The sequence below is a fragment of the Mirounga leonina genome, unplaced genomic scaffold (assembly GCF_011800145.1).
Source record: "Mirounga leonina isolate KUSES-001 unplaced genomic scaffold, KU_Mleo_1.0 Mir_154, whole genome shotgun sequence".
Lineage (NCBI taxonomy): Eukaryota > Metazoa > Chordata > Mammalia > Carnivora > Phocidae > Mirounga > Mirounga leonina.
Window position 1 is genome coordinate 23,754,492 of NW_023270389.1, and position 22,717 is coordinate 23,777,208.

The window sequence follows — 22,717 nt, forward strand, 5'->3', positions numbered from 1 at the left end:
CAATAACGCTTTGAAAAATTTACCTAAAAGTGGCCAAAAATATTCTTAAGTAGCCTTGACGATCATTTGTAGTTTTCTCCTCATAACATGCGGGGCAAACCTGGGACAAGGGTGGATTCTCTGTTATTGTTATTATCATTTCACGTAAATTTAAAAACAAGGAGAAAATCCTGGACCTCTAGCGTACGATAAAATGTAAAGACTTTCATGTACAAAAGCCCTTAAAATAATTCGAGAGGCCTGCAAAACTAATAAAACACAAGAGTTCAATTAATTTTGTGGAGCTGAACTAAACTGAACGGCACGGAGGCTGACACGGTACCGACCGAACACAACCTAACACCGACCGAGGGCAAACTAACCGGGTCAAGGTTGCCACGACGGGGTCAATAGACACCGGCCGACGCCAGCAGCTCGCGCAGGCGCAGAGCCGGGCCGAGGGAGGGCGACCGAGAGGGAATCCGCCCCGCCTTCCCCAGGCCCCGCCCGCCCTGCTTCAGTTCCCGGCCTTGCCACTAGGGGCCGGCCGCGGTCCCCGCAGCGCCTGTGGCCGCGAAGCCGAGCGGCCCAGGTTTCCAGCCGGGCCCCTTTTCCAGCTGGGCCCCAGCATGGCTGCCCCCAGGGCTGCGGGTCGGGAAGCCTCCGCGTTCTCGTTTCCCTGACGGTCCCGGCTTCTGTGCTCTCCTTCCCCTCCCCAGGCCACTCGAGCAGACATGTTTGCCAAGGCCTTTCGGGTCAAGTCCAACACGGCCATCAAGGGGTCGGACAGGTGAGGGAGAGAAGGGGCCGGACAGGTGAGGGAGAGGCGGGGCCTGCTCCGCCCGCCAGGGCACCCCGACATTTCTCAGCGCAGAGGCTGGCCCACTGCCTCTCTGAGCTAGCTCAGCCGACCTGGGGTGGAGGCCGAGGGAACGTCCAGCCGGGGAGCGGGGGTGGGTTAGACTCATTTTGAGGGCGAAGAGGGAGAGCAGGCCTGGTTTGTCTCCCGGGCTGTCTTTTGGATATTCTAGTTAGTTTAAAGGAAAACGTAATTCAGCCAGCGCTTACTGACTGCGGTCGACATAAGGTGTTGAGGGGTCAAACACGAAGGATTGCAGGTTCCCCGCCCTCCAAAGAGCTTCGAGTCCCTTAGGAAAAATCAGAGGGGCACCGGGAACTACAACTACGGGAGAAAAAGGATGTGGCGGTTACTTCTGGCAGGAGAGACAGATGGAGGGTGAAGTGGGAGAGAATTAAGGGCCACGTTTTAAGAGCTGGGTCTGTTACGCAGTGTTGCAGATGCTGATACCACGTTGCGAATTTTGGAACCAGTGTTCTCTAGTCACTCTTGGTGCCCTCGTATAGCTTTTTAACCATAAACTGACAGATACGCCGGGCAGATGTGAGGAAAGGGGTGGGTCCAAGGGCGAGGCATGGAGTCTGGAAGGTAGGGCTGGGTTTCTAGTCAGGCTAACCTGGTTACTCACTGGTTCTCAGTTGTCCTCTTTCTTTGTAAAACGGAAAGACTTGCCCCCAGGAATATGTGAAAATAGATGAGACATTGGATGAGAAAGAGAATAGGATGTTTTGGAAGAGTGTATGAGAATGGGGCATCATCAACCAGCTTTTCCTTGGCCCTTGTGATTCTATAGGAAGTCCTTCGGAGTCCTTCCTATGTATTAAAATCCGTCCAGGCAGGACTCACGCCAGGTACTGGTTTGCTCTCTGCAGGAGAAAGCTTCGGGCTGATGTGACCACTGCTTTCCCCACTCTTGGAAGAGATCAGGTCCCTGCCTTAGTACCTGGAAAGGAAGAGCTCAACGTTGTGAAGTTGTATGCTCACAGAGGGGATGCAGTGACTGTGTACGTGTGTGGTGGTAACCCCATCCTATTTGAACTGGAGAAAAACCTGTATCCAACAGGTATGTCAATAGGATGGAGATGGCCATTACTATCATCCTTGCCTACCATCTGTTTCTCCTTCTTTCTTTCATTAAACTGCCTTACTTAAAACGTGAAGTGCAAAATCTCCCAATATCATCCCTAAGGGTCTTTTTGGACCCAGTGTCCCTAGAATTGGGTCTTTCAAGATCAAGAACTGCTACAGGAGGGAGAATAACAGGGCTAACACAGGAAGAGGATAAGTTGGCAAGGGACGTTCTGAGATGAAGGAATAATAATTCATAGTGGGTTAAGTAGGGATGGAGCAGAGGTCTTGAAAAGGGTGGGATTTCAGGACATGTAAAAAATATTCTTAAAACTTCATTAGCAGGATTTTCTTAAGAAACTGAAGAGATACGGTGATAGGAAGGAAGCTAGGTTAATTAAACTACATACCCAGCTGTCTTACTGATGTACTTCAATCGAGATACCTCACAGGATTCTTTCTGAGGCTCTGCCCGGCTCTCAGGATCCTTTGCTTTCTCTCTTTGTCACAGATCTCAGACATTCAGTGTCCTTTTCTCTTTTCCGTAGCTGCTGACGCCTACTTTGTCACTTGGGGCTCTTCTCCCCCAAGCTTGGCTGCAGCGGCGCAACGCGGTCGCCTTCGGTTCCCTGTGCCCCCACTCCACTTGGCGGCTCTACAGACAGGCCCTTTTTGATCTCAGGTTTTACTGCTAATCACTGTGAACACAGAGGGAATAAAAATAATAAACATGGGGAGGTTTCAACATTTCCTACAGGCTGGCGCCCTGTTCTTCGCTTACTTGCTTCTGAGGTCACAGATGGCATCCTTGTTGGGTCTCTGTCCCCGCTTTTATCTACCGTGCCCATTTTGCTGCCGCATCCAGGTGGAATCATAGGGGCCTCCCAGTCTCGAGGGACATCCAGTTTTTTAAGTATCTGCCTGCTTTAAGAAGGAAACCTCTTTGGGCCTCACAGCCTCCCCTCTAGCTTTGAGTTGAGTTTCTTTTCTATTTCTTAATTTAAGTGCCCTTAGTGTTTGGCTTGCCAGTTCCCTAGGGGATTGACCTTTTGGCAATAAGTCTTTCTGTGTCTCTTTTTGGGCAGTATACACCTTGTGGTCCTATCCTGACCTTCTCCCAACGTTCACAACATGGCCTCTGGTGCTCGAAAAACTGGTCGGGGGAGCAGGTAAGAGGATTTTCCTATATTCTGGCTATTGGCCAAAACCTACTTAGTAAGGGCCAACTACTTTAATAAATGCACCCATTTCCTGTATTCATACAATTGAAAAATGGAATTTTTTCCCCATGTGTGTTTCCTCCCTCACTTGGCTGCTTCCATAAGGTCCCTGGGCCGCTAGGACCCTGTTGAAAGGCCTCAATAAGCTTCGTACTTTGTACTTAAATCAGAAAATGCTTTGTGAACCATATGCTATACTTTAAATCAATAAGCTAAATTTTGGAAAGCAGAGTAAGAGATCATGGAACCTGACTGTCAGCTTGGTGCTTCAGTTTGACCACTAGCCCCCCAAAGGGAAAAGGTCTGATGCTTAGGTTGCATTTCTTAATTTTCATTATCAATAACCTAGTTGATACTTCATAAGTGTTTGTTGGCTGAGTGAATGCATAAATGATGAAGTAAAACTTGGAATTGGTTAGAGGCACAATGTGCGTTGTGATGCTTTTGTCTTGTTTGCCACATATTTGATGCTTCCAGGCCTGGTGGTGCCCCCTGCCGGTCTGCCGCAGGTACAGAAGGGGGACCTCTGTGCCATTGCCTTGGTGGGGAACAGGTACTGTGCCTGTCCGCTGTGCCTTTGGGGGAAAAACTTAGGTAAAACTGGGGAAGGGGGTGGGAAAGGACAACTTCCAAAGCTTATGGGTAAAGATTAAAAGAGAAAAACAGGGGGCGCCTGGGTGGCTCAGTTAGTTAAGCAACTGCCTTCAGCTCAGGTCGTGATCCTGGAGTCCTTGGATGGAGTCCCGCATCGGGCTCCCTGCTCAGCAGGGAGTCTGCTTCTCCCTCTGACCCTCCCCCCTCTCATGCTCTCTCTCTCTCTCTCTCTCTCAAATAAATAAATAAAATCTTTAAAAAAATAAAAAATAAAAATAAAAAAATAAAAGAGAAAAACAGATTCTTCTTCCAGAAGCACAGAGTGGGCCATGGGTAAATGGCAGTGAGCCTGTGTGGGTGATTGCCAGGAGTTGGGGGATGAGAGAAATAGGGAGAGTTTGGTCAAAGGATACAAACTTTCAGTTATAGGATAAATACAGTTGGAAGATCTAATGGATAACGTGAAGATCTAATGGATAATGGATAAAGTGATTATAATTGGTAACACTATATTGTGTAACTGAAATTTGCTAAGAAAGTAGAATTTACCTGTTCTCACACTGACCCCTAGCCAAATAAGAGCACAAAAAACAAAAAGAATAAGCTTTGGAGAAGACGGTATATGTCTTTCTCACTATTTTAAAGTTACTTCCTAACACAATATGATAGTGAATAGTGAATATTCAACAAATGTTTGTTAAATAGATAAATGAATATTTATGCCTGATAGTTCTGTTTTGATCTCAAAATAAAGCAATATGCTATTCCTTGTTTGTTCTGTTTATAAAAATTACTATTGTCTACTAAATACAAACATGCACATTTATGTAATCCTAAACACACACACACACCCTGAACTTTGGGAAAAAATAAGTCACATACAATCACTTATTTTTTTGTTCTTGTTGCAGGTCCTGCTGAGATAATTTACGAAATTATTCTTCATGCAAAAAGATAGTTGTTTAGGGAAATCCTGGGGGCCCACAGCAAGAAAATAACTAGCCTCTTTACTTAGGAAAAGGAAAAATATACAGGCAATATAATCTATAACTAAATGATTGACAATTTCAGGACTGGAATGGTTCATTCTGACTAACTGAACTGTTTCTCTGGCTACTTCTGACTGTTAGAGCTGCAGGCTTTAAAGAATTGTTCACCTGCAGATGTTCATAGAGGTCTATCAGAATACATTTAGGTTCTGTATAAACCTATATAGAGTAAGGAAAACATTCAAAGAATTTTGAAAAGCAGTACATTTAGCCCATTTAATAAACTGGAACAATATTATAACCACACCAGGTAAAGAAATGTTTTAAAATGAGAAGAGTGCTGCCTGTCCTTAGAAGGAGCACAGGAAATAGTTTAATTCCTTCCATTTCCAAAGGTGGATTTATTTTTATAATTACATTGATAGTTTTAATTTTGCTTCAAAATGTATGTAACATATTTGACACTTAATATTGCACACTAATATAAGACAGTATGTGTATCTTTGTGTTACTAAGAATATTTTCACATTTTATATCTCTCCTACTTTGTTTCAGACAACTCAGTCAAAGCAATAAACATTTTTCAGTGTTTACTGTCTGTCAACAATCTGGTTCCAGGGACATAATGATGAATGAAACACAGTCCTTTTCCTCAAGGATCGTACAGTATATGTGAAGGGTCAGGGAATTAGGAAAACAAATAATATAAGAAAAATATATTATTTCTTTAAATTGATTTTGTACTTAATATTCCAGCATGATTATTATCTGATGCTATTATTTTCTATAATATCATTTCAGTGAATACATTATTTACTGTTGTTAACATATAATTAGCATGACCAGTCCCCTATCATAGAACATTTATGTCTTTCTATTTTGGATTTAGGCTATAATGTTGCAGTTAAAAGAAGGACATTTATCTCAGTATTTTTATATCTCTCTGGACCTCAGGAACGATATCAGGTTAAGGAATATTGAATTTATTTTGTATACTAATTAGTTAATGGAGTGGTATAGTCAAAGCTGGAAGTTGAGGAATTAAATTATTTAGAAGGTATAAAGCAATATTAGAGCATAAGAAGTGGTAACTAATTTGATAATAGAGGTCATCAAGACAAAGGACATCAAATATGATGAGTTTGGCCCTACAAGACTAGTTCACTTAAAAATATTACTGAAAGGCTATTAGGCATTTGTATTACAAAAGGGAAGAAGTCACCATCCCTACCTGTTATCGACTGGATGTTTGTGTCCCCCAAAGTCATATATTGAAGCCCTAACCTCTAATGTGACTGTATTTGGGGACAGGTCCTTTACAAAGGTAATTAGGGTTAGATGAGATTAGATGAGATCATGAAGGTTGGTGTCCTCATGATGGGATCAGTGCCCTTGTTCAGAAGAGGCACCAAGAGCTCTCTCTTTCTCTCTCTCTCCCCCGCCCCCCCGCTCACACAGAAGAGGTCATGTGCACACAGCAGATGGAGGTAACCTAGACCAGCCAGGAAGAGACCTCTCTTCAGAACTGACCGTGCTGACACCCTGACCTAAACTTCCGGTTTCTAGAATACTGAAACATAAGTGCCTGTGGTTGAAGCCACTGTCTATGATGGTGGCATCCAGTGACTAATAATCTACCCTTTGCAGAAATTGCCAGTTATGCTCCTTCTTAGGCCATCATATTGGGAGGAATTCCCATTTTATACTTATCTGATCCTACTCCCAGGGCTCATTGGTCCAAAAACAACTATTCAGAACAATCTCCCTCTTGAAAACTTGGATATTCTCCATCACACACATGAGAAACAAGGTAGTACTACTTGAGATTCCTTTTCTTTCTAAAATGCCACAATGTAATCTTTATTGTACTGTAAAGCACCCACCGAAAGTTGTTTTCTTCCAAAATTTTTGGAGAAAAGTGAAGCAGAAATCTCTCTGAGACTTCTAATTATCTCTATTCATACATCCTCTATCTTGCTCTCCCTTTCCTCTCCTTCTCTGTCCTGGCCAAGAGGACTTCTGTTAACTTTCTGTAAGTAAGAGAACTGCCCTTGTATCTAGTGCTCTAAACATTAGAGTAAAAATTCTCTAGATTAAAAATTTTCTACTAGAGTAAAAAAATTCTGTGGTGAGTCCTCTGAGATCTGGTTCTCAAAGGGAAGTTTATAAAATTCATTTTATTTAATGGTTAGCTCTTGCAAACAGAAAGCACCTTGGTTTTATACCATATAGCCAGTTGAGACTGAAAACAGTAAAAAACAAAACACTCAGCACTGTAATTGACATTGTTTTCTCCTTAGGGGAAGAAATAGCAAACAACTCCTAAATTAAAATAGCCAGATATAACCTCATTGCTTTAGACCAAAAATGGACACTTCTAAAACTTTTTTAAGAAAGAGAAACATGGAGTGATGAGTTTGAATCCATCTACATGTAAGAGTGTGCTTTTCTTTTAGTGTAAATATTTGTTCCTTGTCTTCTCTATGACACTTTCCAGTATGCTGTCTAATGCGTCAGAGCAGGGCTAACTATTTGACTCAGGACAACTTCTGCCCCCAAAAGCTAGATGTCTCCACTCCCATTCCTCTCAGAATATTGATTCAACCAAATACCTGTTTCTTTAATTTGTAACTTTTTTTTTTTTTTTTTAAGATTTTATTTAGTCATTTGACAGAGAGAGACACAGCGAGAGAGGGAACACAAGCAGGGGGAGTGGGAGAGGGAGATGCAGGCTTCCCGCTGAGCAGGGAGCCCGATGCGGGGCTCGATCCCAGGACCCTGGGATCATGACCTGAGCCGAAGGCAGACGCTTAACGACTGAGCCACCCAGGCGCCCGTAATTTGTAACTTTAAAAATTGAATCTCAAATTGGGTCTGAATTGTGCGACCTAGGTCACCTGCCTGCACTGCACTACAAAGGAAGGGAAGTTTGAAGCTGAAATTTCCTACAGTTAAAAGGTGATGACTTTCATAATCTAGTAAGGGGAGAATAAAAAGCAAAATAATGATATCGAAAATTAAAATTTAATTGAGAAATTATTGTAAACTTTGTATAGAGGCATAGGATATTATTGATTGATTAAAATCGTCATGCAAATATTTTTAAAAGAGGTTTGAAATATAATCATATTCTCTTTCTGATGCAAATTGTATCTCTTCAGCAGCTTTCCTTTAACACTTAAACCAAATATTCAGGTCAGAAAAATCCACAAACATTGTCCAGTCTAACTATTTCTTTTTGATGAATTCTAAATGAGGTCTAGGAAGAACGGTAATTGAACTAATGTAGCAGTTCGTGCTTTTACCTAACGCATTAATACATATAATTAAATAATTGAGATTATTAATTATAGGAAAAAATACTTTTAATCTAGATTATAAAAGGAAATAATTATTTAAAATTATAAAGTAAGAGAATTAATTACCCTAAATATTATAAATATGAATGTACACTAATAATACTGGAATAACTATGTTTAAAATCAATTTACACATATATGCTATAGACTCCTAAGTTAATTTTCTATCCTCTCCTGCATCAACTTATAATATTCCTCAGGGACAAGACAAAACATATCTTAAAGTAAATATTGTTTATACAGACAACATAAAAGGCCCTAAAGTTTTCTTAGTTAAATAAAATAATATATGCACTCAAAGCAAATTAAGACTTTGGAATATAGCAATAATTGTTAAAAGGATTTTTTACCAGAAATGTAATATTGACTTCTGGAACTTGGCAGAATTAAATAAAAATATTCTTTCTCTTATGAAAAAAAAAACAAAAACAAATAGACCATCAGTATTCTCACATATCATGAAAATATCAGTTGAGGGACTCCTGGGTGGCTCAATTGGTTAAGCATCTACCTTCAGCTCAGATCATGATCCCAGGGTCCTGTGATCCATCTTGCATCAGGCTCCTTACTCAGTGGGGAGCCTCCTTCTCCCTCTGCTTGTGTTCTCTCTCTCTTTCTCTCTGAAAAATAAATAAATAAAATCTTTAAAAAAAAAAAAATATCAGTTGACAATCAAAGATAATCAAACACACACAAAATCTTGATTTCAGGAGTAAGAGTGAGCAAAAACAAAAACAAAAACAAATTGATAATTATATGGACTTTAGATATTAAAATTATCAGTCCATTAATATAAAATAAATATGTAAGTCTGAATAACCTAGAATACAGCACATGTAAAAGAGAAATAGAATATATATGGAGAAGGCATCATATATCTCTAACCTGAGTCCCAGAAAGAAAATATATAAAAAGAAAAAGAACATTTGAAGAGATCAAGACAGAGAACTTTTCAGAACAAATGGAAACAGATAAGAAGCAGGGAATGCAAAAGGGATGTAAATAAGTAAATAAAAATCTACATCTAGACATATATTAATAAAACATACGAACACCAAAGACAAAAAAAAGAATCTTAAAGCAGACAGAGATAACTGCTAGAGTGTAGGAAGCTTTTTAAACAAAGATGGAAACTAAGATAAAGGAATACTCTCTTTACATTGCTAAGACAAAATAAAAGTCAGCCTCTAATTGAGTACTCAGGAATATTTATATGAAAAAACATTATTTTCATATAAACTAAGAATTTACTAAAAATAGACCAATTCAAATGATAATCTCATCCAGAAACACCCTCACAACATATCCAGAAATAATGTTTAGCCAAATGTATGGGCATCCTGTAACCCAGTCAAGCTCACACATAAAATTAGCCATACATGCCTCTATAAAATAACAACAAAGGGATGGGTTAAGGTGCATTTAAGTTGGTAAATCTGTAGGCAAATTTATTTTTATTTTTTCAGGCGAATTTAAATAAACATTGTTTAAAAATTAATAATAATAATTTTTAATTAGTGGTATTTTAAAAAGGACAGAATGAAAATGTTGGACAACAATGGCACGTAAATTAGGAAAGGCATAAACAGATTTATTCATAATGAAAATGTTCCAGATTTTGAGAGAATGACTAAAAAATGGATTAACTTTACATTTATAAAACTAAATTTGTATGATAAAATTTAAAAATAACCATTTAAAGGGCCACCTGAGTGGCTCAGTCGTTAAGCGTCTGCTTTTGGCTCAGGTCATGATCCCAGGGTCTTGGGATTGAGCCCCTCATCGGGCTCTCTGCTCAGCGGGAAGCCTGCTTCTCCCTCTCCCACTCCCCCTGCTTGTGTTCCCTCTCTCGCTGTGTCTCCCTCTCTGTCAAATAAATAAAATCTTAAAAAAAAAAAAATAACCATTTAAGAAATAAAAATAGAAGAGGAGAATGAATAAGAAAATGAAACTGAAGAAAAAAAACAAACAAGGTCAAGAAAGGAGAAAATAGGAAAGTGTAGAAATAGGTAATAATCATGAGATGGTAGGGAAATAATGAAAACAATAGATAATCACAGTCACACTAACTGGGCTAAACTTCACAGTGAAAAGACAGAGTTGTTAAGTTGAACTAAAACAAAACTCCATTACATTGCAAAACATTAGCAGAGTTAAAGAGCATCAGTGCATAAAGGCAAAGTGTTCAATTTAACAATCTCTTGTAAGTTTTAAATTGTTTCTACCCAACAACAGAGGAGAGAGGAAGAAAGGAAAGGACCTGGCAGAGAGAGAGAGAAGAAAGTGAAATAATAGACCTACAAGGAAGGATTGACAGATGTCATTGTGTTACGTTATCATAGCTCTCAGTAGTTCATGAAATAAACATTTTTAAAATAGCAAGCAATTTGAAGGGTTTGATCAGCACCATTACCAAATTAGAACTAATATGTATAGAATATTGAACCATAACAGTTGAAGAATGCACATTTTTCATGCACATATAAAATATTTATGAAAAGTGATGATGCACCATGTCATAGAAGCAGTTTTTAGGGGCGCCTGGGTGGCTCAGTTGGTTAAGCAACTGCCTTCGGCTCAGGTCATGATCCTGGAGTCCCGGGATCGAGTCCCGCATCGGACTCCCTGCTCAGCGGGGAGTCTGCTTCTCCCTCTGATCCTCCCCCTCTCATGCTCTCTGTCTCCCATTCTCTCTCTCAGATAAATAAATAAAAAATCTTAAAAAAAAAAAAGAAGCAGTTTTTAAAACTTACAAATAATTGCTATCATAGGGACTTCAGTATCTGATGACAGTACCTTAAGGAAGATGACAATAACCAAAGATGACTAGAATAAAACTGTATTTGGAAATACAAAAACAAACATACAACTCATGGATCATAGACTAAATCACTATTGAAATTAGGCAATACATAGAAATAGAGAATAATGGAAATACTAGGTATCATAACTCAAAGTGTTGGGTTGAAGCAAAACAGAGGCAAATAGCCTAAAGCTTTTTTTTTTTTAAAGATTTTATTTATTTATTTGAGAGACAGAGAGCGTGAGCATAAGCAGAGGGCGGAGAGAGGGAGAGGCAGACTTCCCACTGAGCAGGGAGCCTGATGGGGGACTCAATCCCAGGACCCTGAGATCATGACCTGAGCCAAAAGCAGACGCTTAACCGACCGAACCACCCAGGCGTCCCTTAAAATTCTTATATTAAAAAAAAAAAAAGTGTAAAAGTTAACAAGCTTAAAATTCATTAGATATCTATCTTATAGAATTAAAAGTAGAACAATAATAAATCCAACAAAAGTAGGAGGCAAATAATAAAGACAATAGAAAGTAATGAAGTTGGAAAAAAGAGGATAAATAGGTTAAAAGTTAATTTCCTTGAAATGACTAATAAAATGAATAAATTTCTGATAAGATTAATCAGAACTGAAAGAATTAAACAATATTAAGAATCAAGAAGTGCATCTAAATAATGCTACGACTTCTGAATTTGAGGCAGACATAATATGGTCCATGATGCCGTTTCTTTGAATTATGGTCCAAATTGTTCCCAACATGGTAACTTGGGTGGTACTTGGACTTTGACTTCATTCAAGGTCAACCTGTGTTATTCAGTTGTGCTAGAATGGCTCATGATGAGATATAAACAGTTTTCTCAGGAGAGTATTTTTAAAAAGTCATCATTGTTACAGAATCTGAACATCCCGTGAGAGTTAATATTGTTCTAAGATTTGTCCAACCTATTGAAGATTTGTCATTAGCATGACTTGGTTTTCTCTTCCAAGTCACCCTATGTCAGCATGGGAACAGTAATGGCCACTTTCTTATCTAAGCCTCTGTGGCTTGAAGTGGCTTCCATTGCCTGGTCAGGGCTGTAAATGTTGTAAATAACTAAAGATAGTGTTTCTGCTTGCACTAGTTCTCCTGTGAGGACATCTAGTACTGTCTAAAACATGGTGTCAGTTGTCCAAGCAAGCATCCCTTAGCACATGGCCATTCCCAGTCACTATTCTTCTGACTTTTTTATAAGCCAGGGACAGAGGTCACCAATGATTACATCCAAATAAAATGCCCATACATTTGAGCAGTTGAAGTGTTCATATCAGCAATATAGAGAACTCTCAGCTTCAAGGAGTCCTAACTTCTACCCTGACAAGAAGAAAAAGTGATTGAAAATCAATGACTTCTTGAACCCAACAGAGAACTGGGTTTGCAGACAAACCACCTCCCTGACATCTGGTGATGGGTAAATCTAGACAGGCATGGCCCAGATCTGTTTATCCAGACCAGAAGTCACCGGAGCCATAACTGGTTAGATTTAAATGATAATTTTGACAAATTGCTGGAGACTATGGCCTAGAGTGAGAATGAGAAACTCCTGTGGCTACAGTTCTGTAGGGAACCCCTGCATTTTTACAGGCTCTACTTTGAGGAACACCAGATTCTCACAATGAAGAGCCAAGAAATATTTCCCTCCTGGATTTACAGAAGAAGAGGGAGAGCAATCCTTCTGAAATATGCCCAGAGCCTTTTCCATAACAAAGGCCCACTCTCCAGAGCAAAGACTACCAGAACCTTGTCCCAGAGTCCTGGGAAAAACGACCTTCCTCTTACTCCAGGCCCATCTACCCTTCCTGTCTCACCTTAATAGGGAAGATTTGAAAAAAACAAAAACAAAAACAAAAACAAAACAAAACAAAACAAAAAGCCCTCCTGTGCAGGTCACAGGCCCAAGATCCAGGCCCACTGTAAGAATGAAATTTAATTGGTGGACTATAAAATGCCCCCTCTCTCCTCCATACCTTACCACCATACCAACAGGGCTCCTGCTGTTTACAGGTGAAAAAGCTGCAAGACACAGACTTTTTCTGAGGAAGAGTATGTAGGGAAGCTGAAAGTCCAGAAAGGAGACAAAAGTAAGGACACTAGAGAAATTTGAATTCTCTGGCACCCATAGCTTCAGCAAACATGAAACAAAGCCCAGTTCCTAATCAGATCACATATATCCTCACAGTAGACACCTATTTACCTCAGTTCCTATCATCTGACAGATCCTGTGTTATATTACTAGATATATGAAAAGACAACAAAAACCACAGTCTGAAGAGCCAGAGCAAACATCAGCTATGACACAGTGGTTGGAATTATCAGACAGAAGATTTAAAATAACTATGATTAATATGTTAAAGGTTTGTCAACTGTACCTCCAAACATTTTTTTTTTTTTAATGTTAAGAGCTTCAATAGGAAAAAATAGGCAGCATGCAAAAACAGATGGGAACAAGGAGATAAAGATTCTGAGAAAGAATCTAAAGGAAATGTTAGAAATCAGAAACACAGTAACTGAAATGAAAAACTGCCTTTGGTGGTCTCATCACTAGACTGAACATGACCAAGAAAAGAAACAGTGAGTAGTAAATAGGTCAACAGAAACTTTCCAAACTAAAATTCAAAGAGAAAATAATAATAACAATAAACAGAACAGAACCTCTAGGAACTCTAGGAAAATTTCCAAAAGGAGTCAGTATGTGTAATTAGAATATCAGAAGGAGAAGAAACATAGAAAGGGACAGAAGAAATACTTGAAATAATAATGGCCAAGAATTTTCAAAAATTAATGATAGACTCCAAACCACAGATCCAGGAAGTTTAGATAACACCAAGCAGAATAAATTCCAAAAAAAGTGCTCCTAAGCATATCACATTGAAACTTCAGAAAACCAAAAACACAACAAACACAAAATCTTAAAGAATATATAGAGAAAATCACCTTATCTATTAGAAGAACAAGGATAAGAATTATGGAAAACTTTTCATCAGAAAATACAAAAGCAAGAAGAGAGTAAAATGAAATAAAATATTGAACAACAATCTACTGACCTAGAATTCTATATCCAGCAAAATTGACTTTCAAGAATGAAAAGGAAATAATTTTCTCAAACAAAAATTGAGGGCTTTCATCAATGATAGACCTGCCTTACAAGGAATGTTAAAAGATTTTCCGTCGGCAAAGAAAAAAAAATATAGAACAGAACCTAGAATCTACATAAATAAAGAAAAAAAGTCAGAATAAGAAATGAATTTAAATAAAATCTGTTTTTCTTATTTTTAGTTAATTAACTATACAGGCTGGCAAAAAAACAGGAAGTACAGTTGAGACACAAAATCCAATATAATAACCACATCAAATCTGGTATCTGCAAATTCAAGAATGTTTGGAGTCTTCCCCTGGGAGGCAAGTAGGGGATCAGGTCCTATAACTGGTTCTTATCCCCACTTATGCCCTCTTTAATTTTTTGAGTGTCAATCTAGGTTTTGGCATCACCCTATTTGTTTGGCTGCTATAGATCCACTTGTCTCTTATTTCATCAATTTCTTGGCCTTCAGCCATAGAGCATTTACCTTTCTACAGTTTTTCTCCAGATCCCAAATGACCTGGATTCATCTTCTGTGGCTGCCAGCCATCTTAGAGCTGGGGTTTTCTTTTTGTACAAATCCAGCTCTTTTTCAAATGACTTGTTTGCTTTGGGGATTTTAGAGGCTAACAAACTCTTCTGCTCTTTTCCATTCTCCCTGGGGCCTGCATCAGGCAGTTCTGCGGTCTTGCTAGGTACTGAGTTAGTGAACCCCATGACTATCCTGCCTCCTCCTAAGCTCTAAATAGAATTCTCAGCAATTTCTCTGAAAGACCAGGGTTGGTGAACACCCTGCCCAATCTTGATTACTGGCTACCTTGTAACTGGTCTTCCTGGTGACCTGTCATAGCCTCGAGGTGGGAAAACTTCAGTTTAGTCCAATTATACTCCTGCTTCCAAAAGCACATGGCCCCAGGACAAGTGGAGCATGCCCCATGTTAAGAGGCAATTATCAGCCAAGGGAGCCACAGATAAATACCATTAGTGCCTTACAGTATGTATATTGCATGGGATTTATTGGAGGTTGGGAGTAGATTTGCAAGCAGAGAAGTAGTGGGTCACAAGCAGTCTCCTGAATTTCAATTGCTCCACAACGTAAGTCGAGTAGACTCCAAAAGAGAGAGGACTGCTCATTTGAGATTCCTTGAGAAAGAACAAGCCCTACTCCCACTGCATATTCCGTATTTGTAGGTTAGCCTAAGAGAAGCTAAAGAACATCTTTTTTCTCTAAATAAAAGAAATGTGTCAAAGAATCTCAGAACCCAGGAGAAACACTAATTGAGCGTACCTAGAGGACCATAGTTTGCATACCAAAAGCCCTAGAACAGCTTGAAAAACCAAGTCAAAAGCTTTCTTTCTCCACAGAATGGCTTGGTCCAGCCAAGTCAGCTCTCTTCTTTGTGATCTCAATGGGGAAGAAGATGAACCTTTAGAATCAGCCAGACTAGTTTCTCATCAAAAATGAACCTTGACAAGCTAAATCGGTAAGACCTATGAAAGAGTACATTCCCAGGACTTTATTGAGGGGACTTACCCTACCAGGATATAATAACTAAGGCAGTGTGGTTGTATCATTTTATTTATTTTTGTTATTTTATTATTTATTTACATGGACATGAATAAATTGGCCACTGGAATAGAAATAACAGCTTAAAGAGAGACCTATACATGATTGTAAACTGGTGGATATGAGAAAGTACACTATGTTACAAGAAGCTGCCTTTCTATAAATAGTGCTGGTCCCTTTATCCTTAAGGAAGATAATCAACTGAGATTTCACCCCATGAAGCTGAAAGACACACGCACACACAGACAGTCCATGGTAGTTACTGGTCTAACTTTGAATTCACAACTACAAACTTCAACTGAGTCTTTAATGCTGCCCTGAAATCATGTTTCCATAGTACATGTATATTTCCACACTTTGAGACAACTATTTCAAAGTTCCACTTTCTCTTTCAAATGTCCAATTCCTTCTTCCTTATCTTTAATCTGAGTTAGGGACCATGCTTCCATTTCACTGAAAAAATTGAAGCAACAAACAAAAATATCCACATTCCCACCATTACATCTACCTTATCCAGCCATTAGCACCCCTAATTCCTGCTCTCTTCTTTCTCTCCTTTGACTATAAACTGCCTCTGCTCCTACCTAGAGGCAATCCTTCTCCTTGTGGAGTCAATTCCATCTGGTCTTTCCTTCAAGAACATCACTTTTATTTGACTATGTTCTACGATATCCTGGGTCATCCCTACGAGCACGTATTTTATCTCCTCAATCGTGTGAAAAGAAGAAATAAAATCAAAATTTTAATTTCATGTCTCCTTACCTCAAGTTTTACCTAGTTATTTATGTCCTATTTATAGCAAAAGTCATGGACAATATTCAATGTCATCACTTCATTTTTTGACCCCACTCCAGGAAGATTTTACTCTTTCCGTACTACCAAAAATTGTTTTGGTCAAGGTCATCAATGATTCTAATGCTGCTAAATCCAATTTTTTTTTTTTAAAGGATAAATCCAACTTTTCAGTTGCCTAGGCCAAAAAAACTACAGAGCATTTTGAGTCCTATTTTCCAATTACCCACTATATCAGTTTTACTAGGAATTTGAGGTATGCTTACCTTAAAATTCTATCAAGAATCCTACTACATCTCAAGTGCCTGGGTGGCTCAGTTGGTTAAGCATCTGCCTTGGACTCAGGTCGCAATCCAGGGTCCTGAGTTTGAGTCCCCCATCAGGCTCCCTGCTCAGTGGGAAGTCGGCTTCTCCCTCTGCCCCTGCCCCTGCTCACCCACTCTCTCTCTCTTTCTCACAAAAATAAATAAATAATCTTAAAAAAAAAAGAAAAGAATCATAACATTTCTCATGACTTCTAGTGCTAGCATTCCAATCTAATCTACCATTAGCACTCAGTTTAATGCTTTCTCTACTTCTTTCCTTGATCTGCCATAGCCTGTTCTCAACACAACAGCCAGAGAAATCCTTAAAAATATAAGTAAGATAATGCCATTCTTTTCCATTGCTTAACATGATACAATAAATCCCCATTTACTCAGAGTAAAAGTCAATGTTATTATTAAGGTCTTAGAGGCCCCAGAGGATATTGTTCCCTCTCTGAATGTATGTCTTACTACTGTCTTCCTCCACATTCCTGCTTCAGGGTACACCTTGTTTTTTTTCTGCCCAGACATATACATGAATTTTTCTCCCCTCCTTCAAGCCATGCTCAAATGTAATTTTTTCAGTGAGGCTTACTCTGACAGATCTATTTAAAACTTGAACTTATACCCTCACGGATAGTATCAAGAACTGGTGAGGATGTACGGCAACTAGTACTTTCATAATTGTACAGCCATTTTGGAAAACAATTTAGCAGATTTTTTTTTCATGTTTTTTTATTTTTTTTATTTTACTATGTTACATTAATCACCATACATTACATCATTAGTTTTTTGATGTAGTGTTCCATGGTTCATTGTTTGCGTATAACACCCAGTGCTCCATGCAGTACATGCCCTCTTTAATACACATCACCAGGCTAACCCATCCTCCCACCCCCTCCCCTCTAGAACCCTCAGTTTGTTTCTCAGAGTCCATAGTCTCTCATGGTTCGTCTCCCCCTCCGCGTCCCTCCCTTCATTTTTCCCTTCCTACTATCTTCTTTTTTTTTTTTTTAACATATAATCCAATCAAGAAATGGGCAGAAGACATGAACAGACATTTCTGCAAAGAAGACATCCAAATGGCCAACAGACACATGAAAAAGTGATCAACATCACTCGGCATCAGGGAAGTACAAATCAAAACCACAATGAGATACCACCTCACACAGTCAGAATGGCTAAAATTAACAAAACGGGAAACAACTGATGTTGTTAAGGATGAGGAGAAGGGGGAACCCTCCTACACTGTTGGTGGGAATGCAAGCTGGTGCAGCCACTCTGGAAAACAGTATGGAGGTTCCTCAAAAAGTTGAAAATAGAACTACCCTACAACCCAGCAATGGCACTACCGGGTATTTACCCCAAAGATACAAACGTAGTTATCTGAAGGGGCACCTGACCCCAATGTTTATAGCAGCAATGTCCACAATAGCCAAACTATGGAAAGAGCCCAGATGTCCATCAACAGATGAATGGATAAAGAAGATGTGGTATATTACACAGCCATCAAAAAATGAAATCTTGTCATTTACAATGATGTGGATGGAACTAGAGGGTATTATGCTAAGTGAAACAAGTCAATCAGGGAAAGAATGATCTCACTCTTATGTGGAATTTGATGAAAATTTGATCTTTAATGATGAAACATTGAAAGTATTTCTGTTGATGTCAGGATATGACACTTTAGCCACAATTACATCAATGTTGTGACAAGCAAAATTATTTAAGATAAATAAATAATGCGTATAACATGGGGATACAGTAGCAAGTTTATTATACATGTGTTAAGCTTTAGACAGATTTGTTTCATTGAAAAAGCCCATTGAGGCATTAAGAAATAGAACCTGAAAAAGTAATTTTGCACAGCTAAGATTCCTTATATGATAATGAAGTGAACTTTTCCCTGTTATACTCCCCTCTTCTTCCAGCCTCCATTATAACAATCCAGAAGAGAGGTAATTCAGGACATTAGCCAAGACAGTAAGAGATTTACTGGAGAATAAGGGAGACAGGTAACAAAAATTATTGAGTTAGAAATTCACAATTTGATTAGGTGAAGTACAGAAGATTTTTTCTAGGGCAATAAAACATTTGTATGGTACTAGAGTGGTGGATATATGACATTATGCATCAATCAAAACTCATAAAACTTCACAGCACAAAAAGTAAAAATTCATATATTCAAAATTTTAAAAATCAATTAGGAGGTTGAAGGATCTCAGGATGGAATGCAAAATGTAACAAAAGAATTAACTGTATTATAAATGCATGATACAACATCACTGAAGGGGGAGGGGAAAAGGGTACTGATCTACATAACTTTAGAAATTATTGGAACCGTAAGACTAAAGACAAAGGAACTGTACATAAGGAGTACTGTAGTTGGTGAAGTTATTTCTCATGTAGGTGTGGATTGATAAATCTGAAAATACTATACATGTATACTGGAATTAAACAAAAGTAAATCAATGTCAAATGGTAGGAGCCAAGTTTCTTAGTGTTAGAAAGGGACCTTACAGATAAGCAAGGAGGAAGACTAGAATGAACTATCTAGGGGCACCTGGGTGGCTCAGTCGTTAAGCGTCTGCCTTTGGCTCAGGTCATGATCTCAGGATCTTGGGATTGAGCCCCGCATCAGGCTCCCTGCTCTGCAGGAAGCCTGCTTCCCCCTCTTCTACTCCCCCTGCTTGTGTTCCCCCTCTCGCTGTGTCTCTCTCTGTCAAATAAATAAATAAAATCTTTAAAAAAAAAAAAAAGAATGGAATATCTAGTATTGGGTTAGAGTCAGAGCCATTGGTCTGAACATGTAGATACAGATAGATATGGAAATATGTGTATATACAAAGACTAGTGTATATGCATATATTTCTTAGCTCTGCTGGTGGAGAGAGCCTAGAAGCAGGAACCCCAGTAACAACAAACCCATCAGCATCCGGATCTTGGTTTCTAATATTGTCCTCTAATAAAAGGACCCAGAGTACTTGGAGAAATGGCTGATTCTAGGTCTGGGGCAAGAAATGTACAAGATGATCCTGAGTCATCTTGTAGGGTTAGAAAATAAGGAAGTGCTAAAAAAAAATCAGAATTATAGGGATGTGCCAAAAGTACACAGAAGTCGCCTGAAAAGCTCAAAATGGCCAAAGTTGGATTTGAGAAACAAAATAAATAATGTAGTATTCATGAACATAAGACATTAAGTAGAGCCATTTTAAAATGAGCCAGAGAAGCCATTTCAGAGGAAATGCCTTGCATGTCCAATTTTCTGAACCTTTGAATTGGGCTAAATTACCAGCATTCCAGGAAGTCAGCAGGAAAGCAAATACCCTGTTTGAGAAGATTGATAAAATTGAACTTTTGCCTAGTGATCACTTCACCTGACCAATCAAGGAAGTACAAATATAGCCCTGCTTCTCAGCACCAATGAACTCCTTTCAAAACAACTTACCTAATCTTCCCCTTTTTTCCCGTAAAATGCCTAAGTCCACCTTCTGTAATCAGTACACTATTTGAGTTTCTCCCTAAATCTATGTACCCCAAGTTGCAATTCTTTGATCCCAAATAAAAGCTTTGCTTCTTGAACTGGTTTCTTGTTTTTAGGTTGGCATATAGGATTATCACTTGAAGAATAAACTAAACATCCAGAAATCCATACCGTTGCTCATAAATGATTGAATAAATAAATGGGAGTAAAGAAACGTATTTCCATACTGAAGAATTCTAAATAATTTATATAAATACTCCCCATAAGGTGGTGGAGCTTAATTCTTAATTCCCAACAAACACCACTTCATCTAGGTAATTCAGGTTAACATCATCAATGATGTTATGTTGATAATATGTAACTTTGATATGATGTAATGAGAATGACACTTCCTTTCTGTGATCCTCCTCCAAAAACGCATAACTTCAATAAAATGAAGAAAAAAACTTCAGACAACCTCCAACTGAGCGACACTCTTCAAAATCGCTGAACAAATTGTCAAGGAAACAAGGAAGAAGACATAATGACTAAATGTAATGTGATGTGATATTCTGGATGGGATTTTGGTAAAGAAAGGGACATTAGATAAAAACTAAGGAAATCTGAGTAAAGCATGGAGTTTAGTTAATTACAATGTATCACTATTGGTTCATTAGCCGTGACAAATGTACCATATTAATGAAAAATGTAACCACAGGAGAAACTGAATAGAAGTATCCAGGGATTCTATGCACTATATTTGCAACATTTCTTTAAATTGAAAATTATTCTTAAAAAAGTCTATTAAATGTTAGCACAAGAAGAAATAGCAATATGTATATTCTTATATCTGTTTAAAAATGTACTTCATAGGGCTCCTGGGTGGCTCAGTCGTTAGGCGTCTGCCTTCGGCTTGGGTCATGATCCTGGGGTCCCGGGATCGAGTCCCACATCGGGCTCCCTGCTCGGCGGGAGGCCTGCTTCTCCCTTTCCCACTCCCCCTGCTTGTGTTCCTGCTCTCGCTGTCTCTCTCTGTCAAATAAAGAAAATCTTTAAAATAAATAAATAAATAAATAAATAAATAAATAAATAAATAAATAAATAAATAAATAAATAAAAATAAAAATGTACTTCATAATTAAAATCTTTCACCAAGAATAGAAAAGTGGAGTAAAAATTCATGAATACTAGCCTGTTGAACATTTACTCATTTTTTCAAAATTCAGGTAGAGTATCCTCTTTATTTTGAAGGCTTTCTTATTGCATGATTTATATTCCTGTTATTTTCAGTGTTACACTTATTGGTATGTTTATTTGTGTCCCTCTGTTTTACCATAAGTTCCCAAGTAAGAGCTATGATTATTTTTCTCTTCATGGTCAGAGTCCAGAAAACATAAGTACATGTAGTTACCAGAATGTGCTTATTAAATGCATGGAGATTGAGACTATGGAAGAGAAAGAACTAAAGACAAAGATACAGGAACGCCATATGGAAACAACAACCAGAAAATGAAACAATCAAGAAGACATAACTGAACAAAGTTAGAGAAGATTAAGAACAAGAAAAATTCAGTATCATGAAAGACAAGGAGGGGAAGTTTCAAAGAAAAAAGATCAATAATGTCAAAGGCATCAAAGAGGGTATGGGGAATTTTTTATAAGATCGAGTATTGTTGGTTGAATTATGTCCCCCAAAATAGTATGTTCAAGTCCTACCTTCCATAACTGGAAATGTGACTTTATTTGGAAATAGGACCTTTGCAGATATAGTCGAGGTATGATTAGGTCATACTAGATTAAGGTCCATAATCAGTGATTGGTGTTCTTATAAGAGAAAGGGGGAGATTTAGACACAGAAACATGAGACAGCACACGAGGAGGAAGGCCACATGACAATGGAGGCAGAGACTGGAGTGATGCCACCCCACAGCAAGGAACTACAAGGATGACAACCACCACCAGAAGCTAGCAAGAGCCTAAAAAGATACTCCCTAGTATCTCTGGGGATGGTGTGGCCCTGCCAACACATTCACTTCAGACTTCTGACCTCCAGAACTGTGAGGAAACAAATTTCTGTTCTAAACCACCCAGTTTGTGGTAATTTATTGCAGTAGCCCTAAGAAACCAATATATTGAAAAGGACTAAATATATGATTGGGAAGCTCACTGGGAGCATTCCAAGAGAACTGTTTTAGATGGGAGGCAAAAATCAAAATTACGAAGAGCTGGGAAGTGCATGAGTGGTGAAGAAATTAATTTCATAATCAAAAACCATCATTTAAAAATTTTTGAAGTCTGGGGTGCCTGGGTGGCTCAGTTGGTTAAGCGACTGCCTTCGGCTCAGGTCATGATCCTGGAGTCCCTGGATCGAGTCCCGCATCGGGCTCCCTGCTCAGCAAGGAGCCTGCTTCTCCCTCTGACCCTCCCCCTCTCATGTGCTCTCTCTCTCTCTCATTCTCTCTGTCTCAAATAAATAAAATCTTTAAAAAAAATTTTTTTTGAAGTCATCAAAACAAAAATAAATTATGCTTTTTCACTTACAGTAATTATTTAAAGTTTTTTATATTAAGCAATTTTGCAAGGTTAGCAAAATCCCTAACAGCATGTTTTT

At 38.6% G+C, this 22,717-nt stretch overlaps 1 protein-coding gene across 1 annotated transcript in view; it reads left to right on the forward strand.

Annotated features, from left to right (window-relative positions):
* The first annotated feature begins 554 nt into the window (after window positions 1-554).
* LOC118014122 (complement factor H-like) overlaps window positions 555-22,717 on the forward strand; it is a 92,789-nt gene continuing 70,626 nt past the window's right edge. The window contains exons 1-3 of the mRNA XM_035010168.1: window positions 555-769; window positions 1,711-1,901; window positions 2,992-3,075. Of these exons, the coding sequence (XP_034866059.1) occupies window positions 714-769; window positions 1,711-1,901; window positions 2,992-3,075 (331 nt within the window). The 5' untranslated portion in view covers window positions 555-713. The remainder of the gene's footprint in view (window positions 770-1,710; window positions 1,902-2,991; window positions 3,076-22,717) is intronic.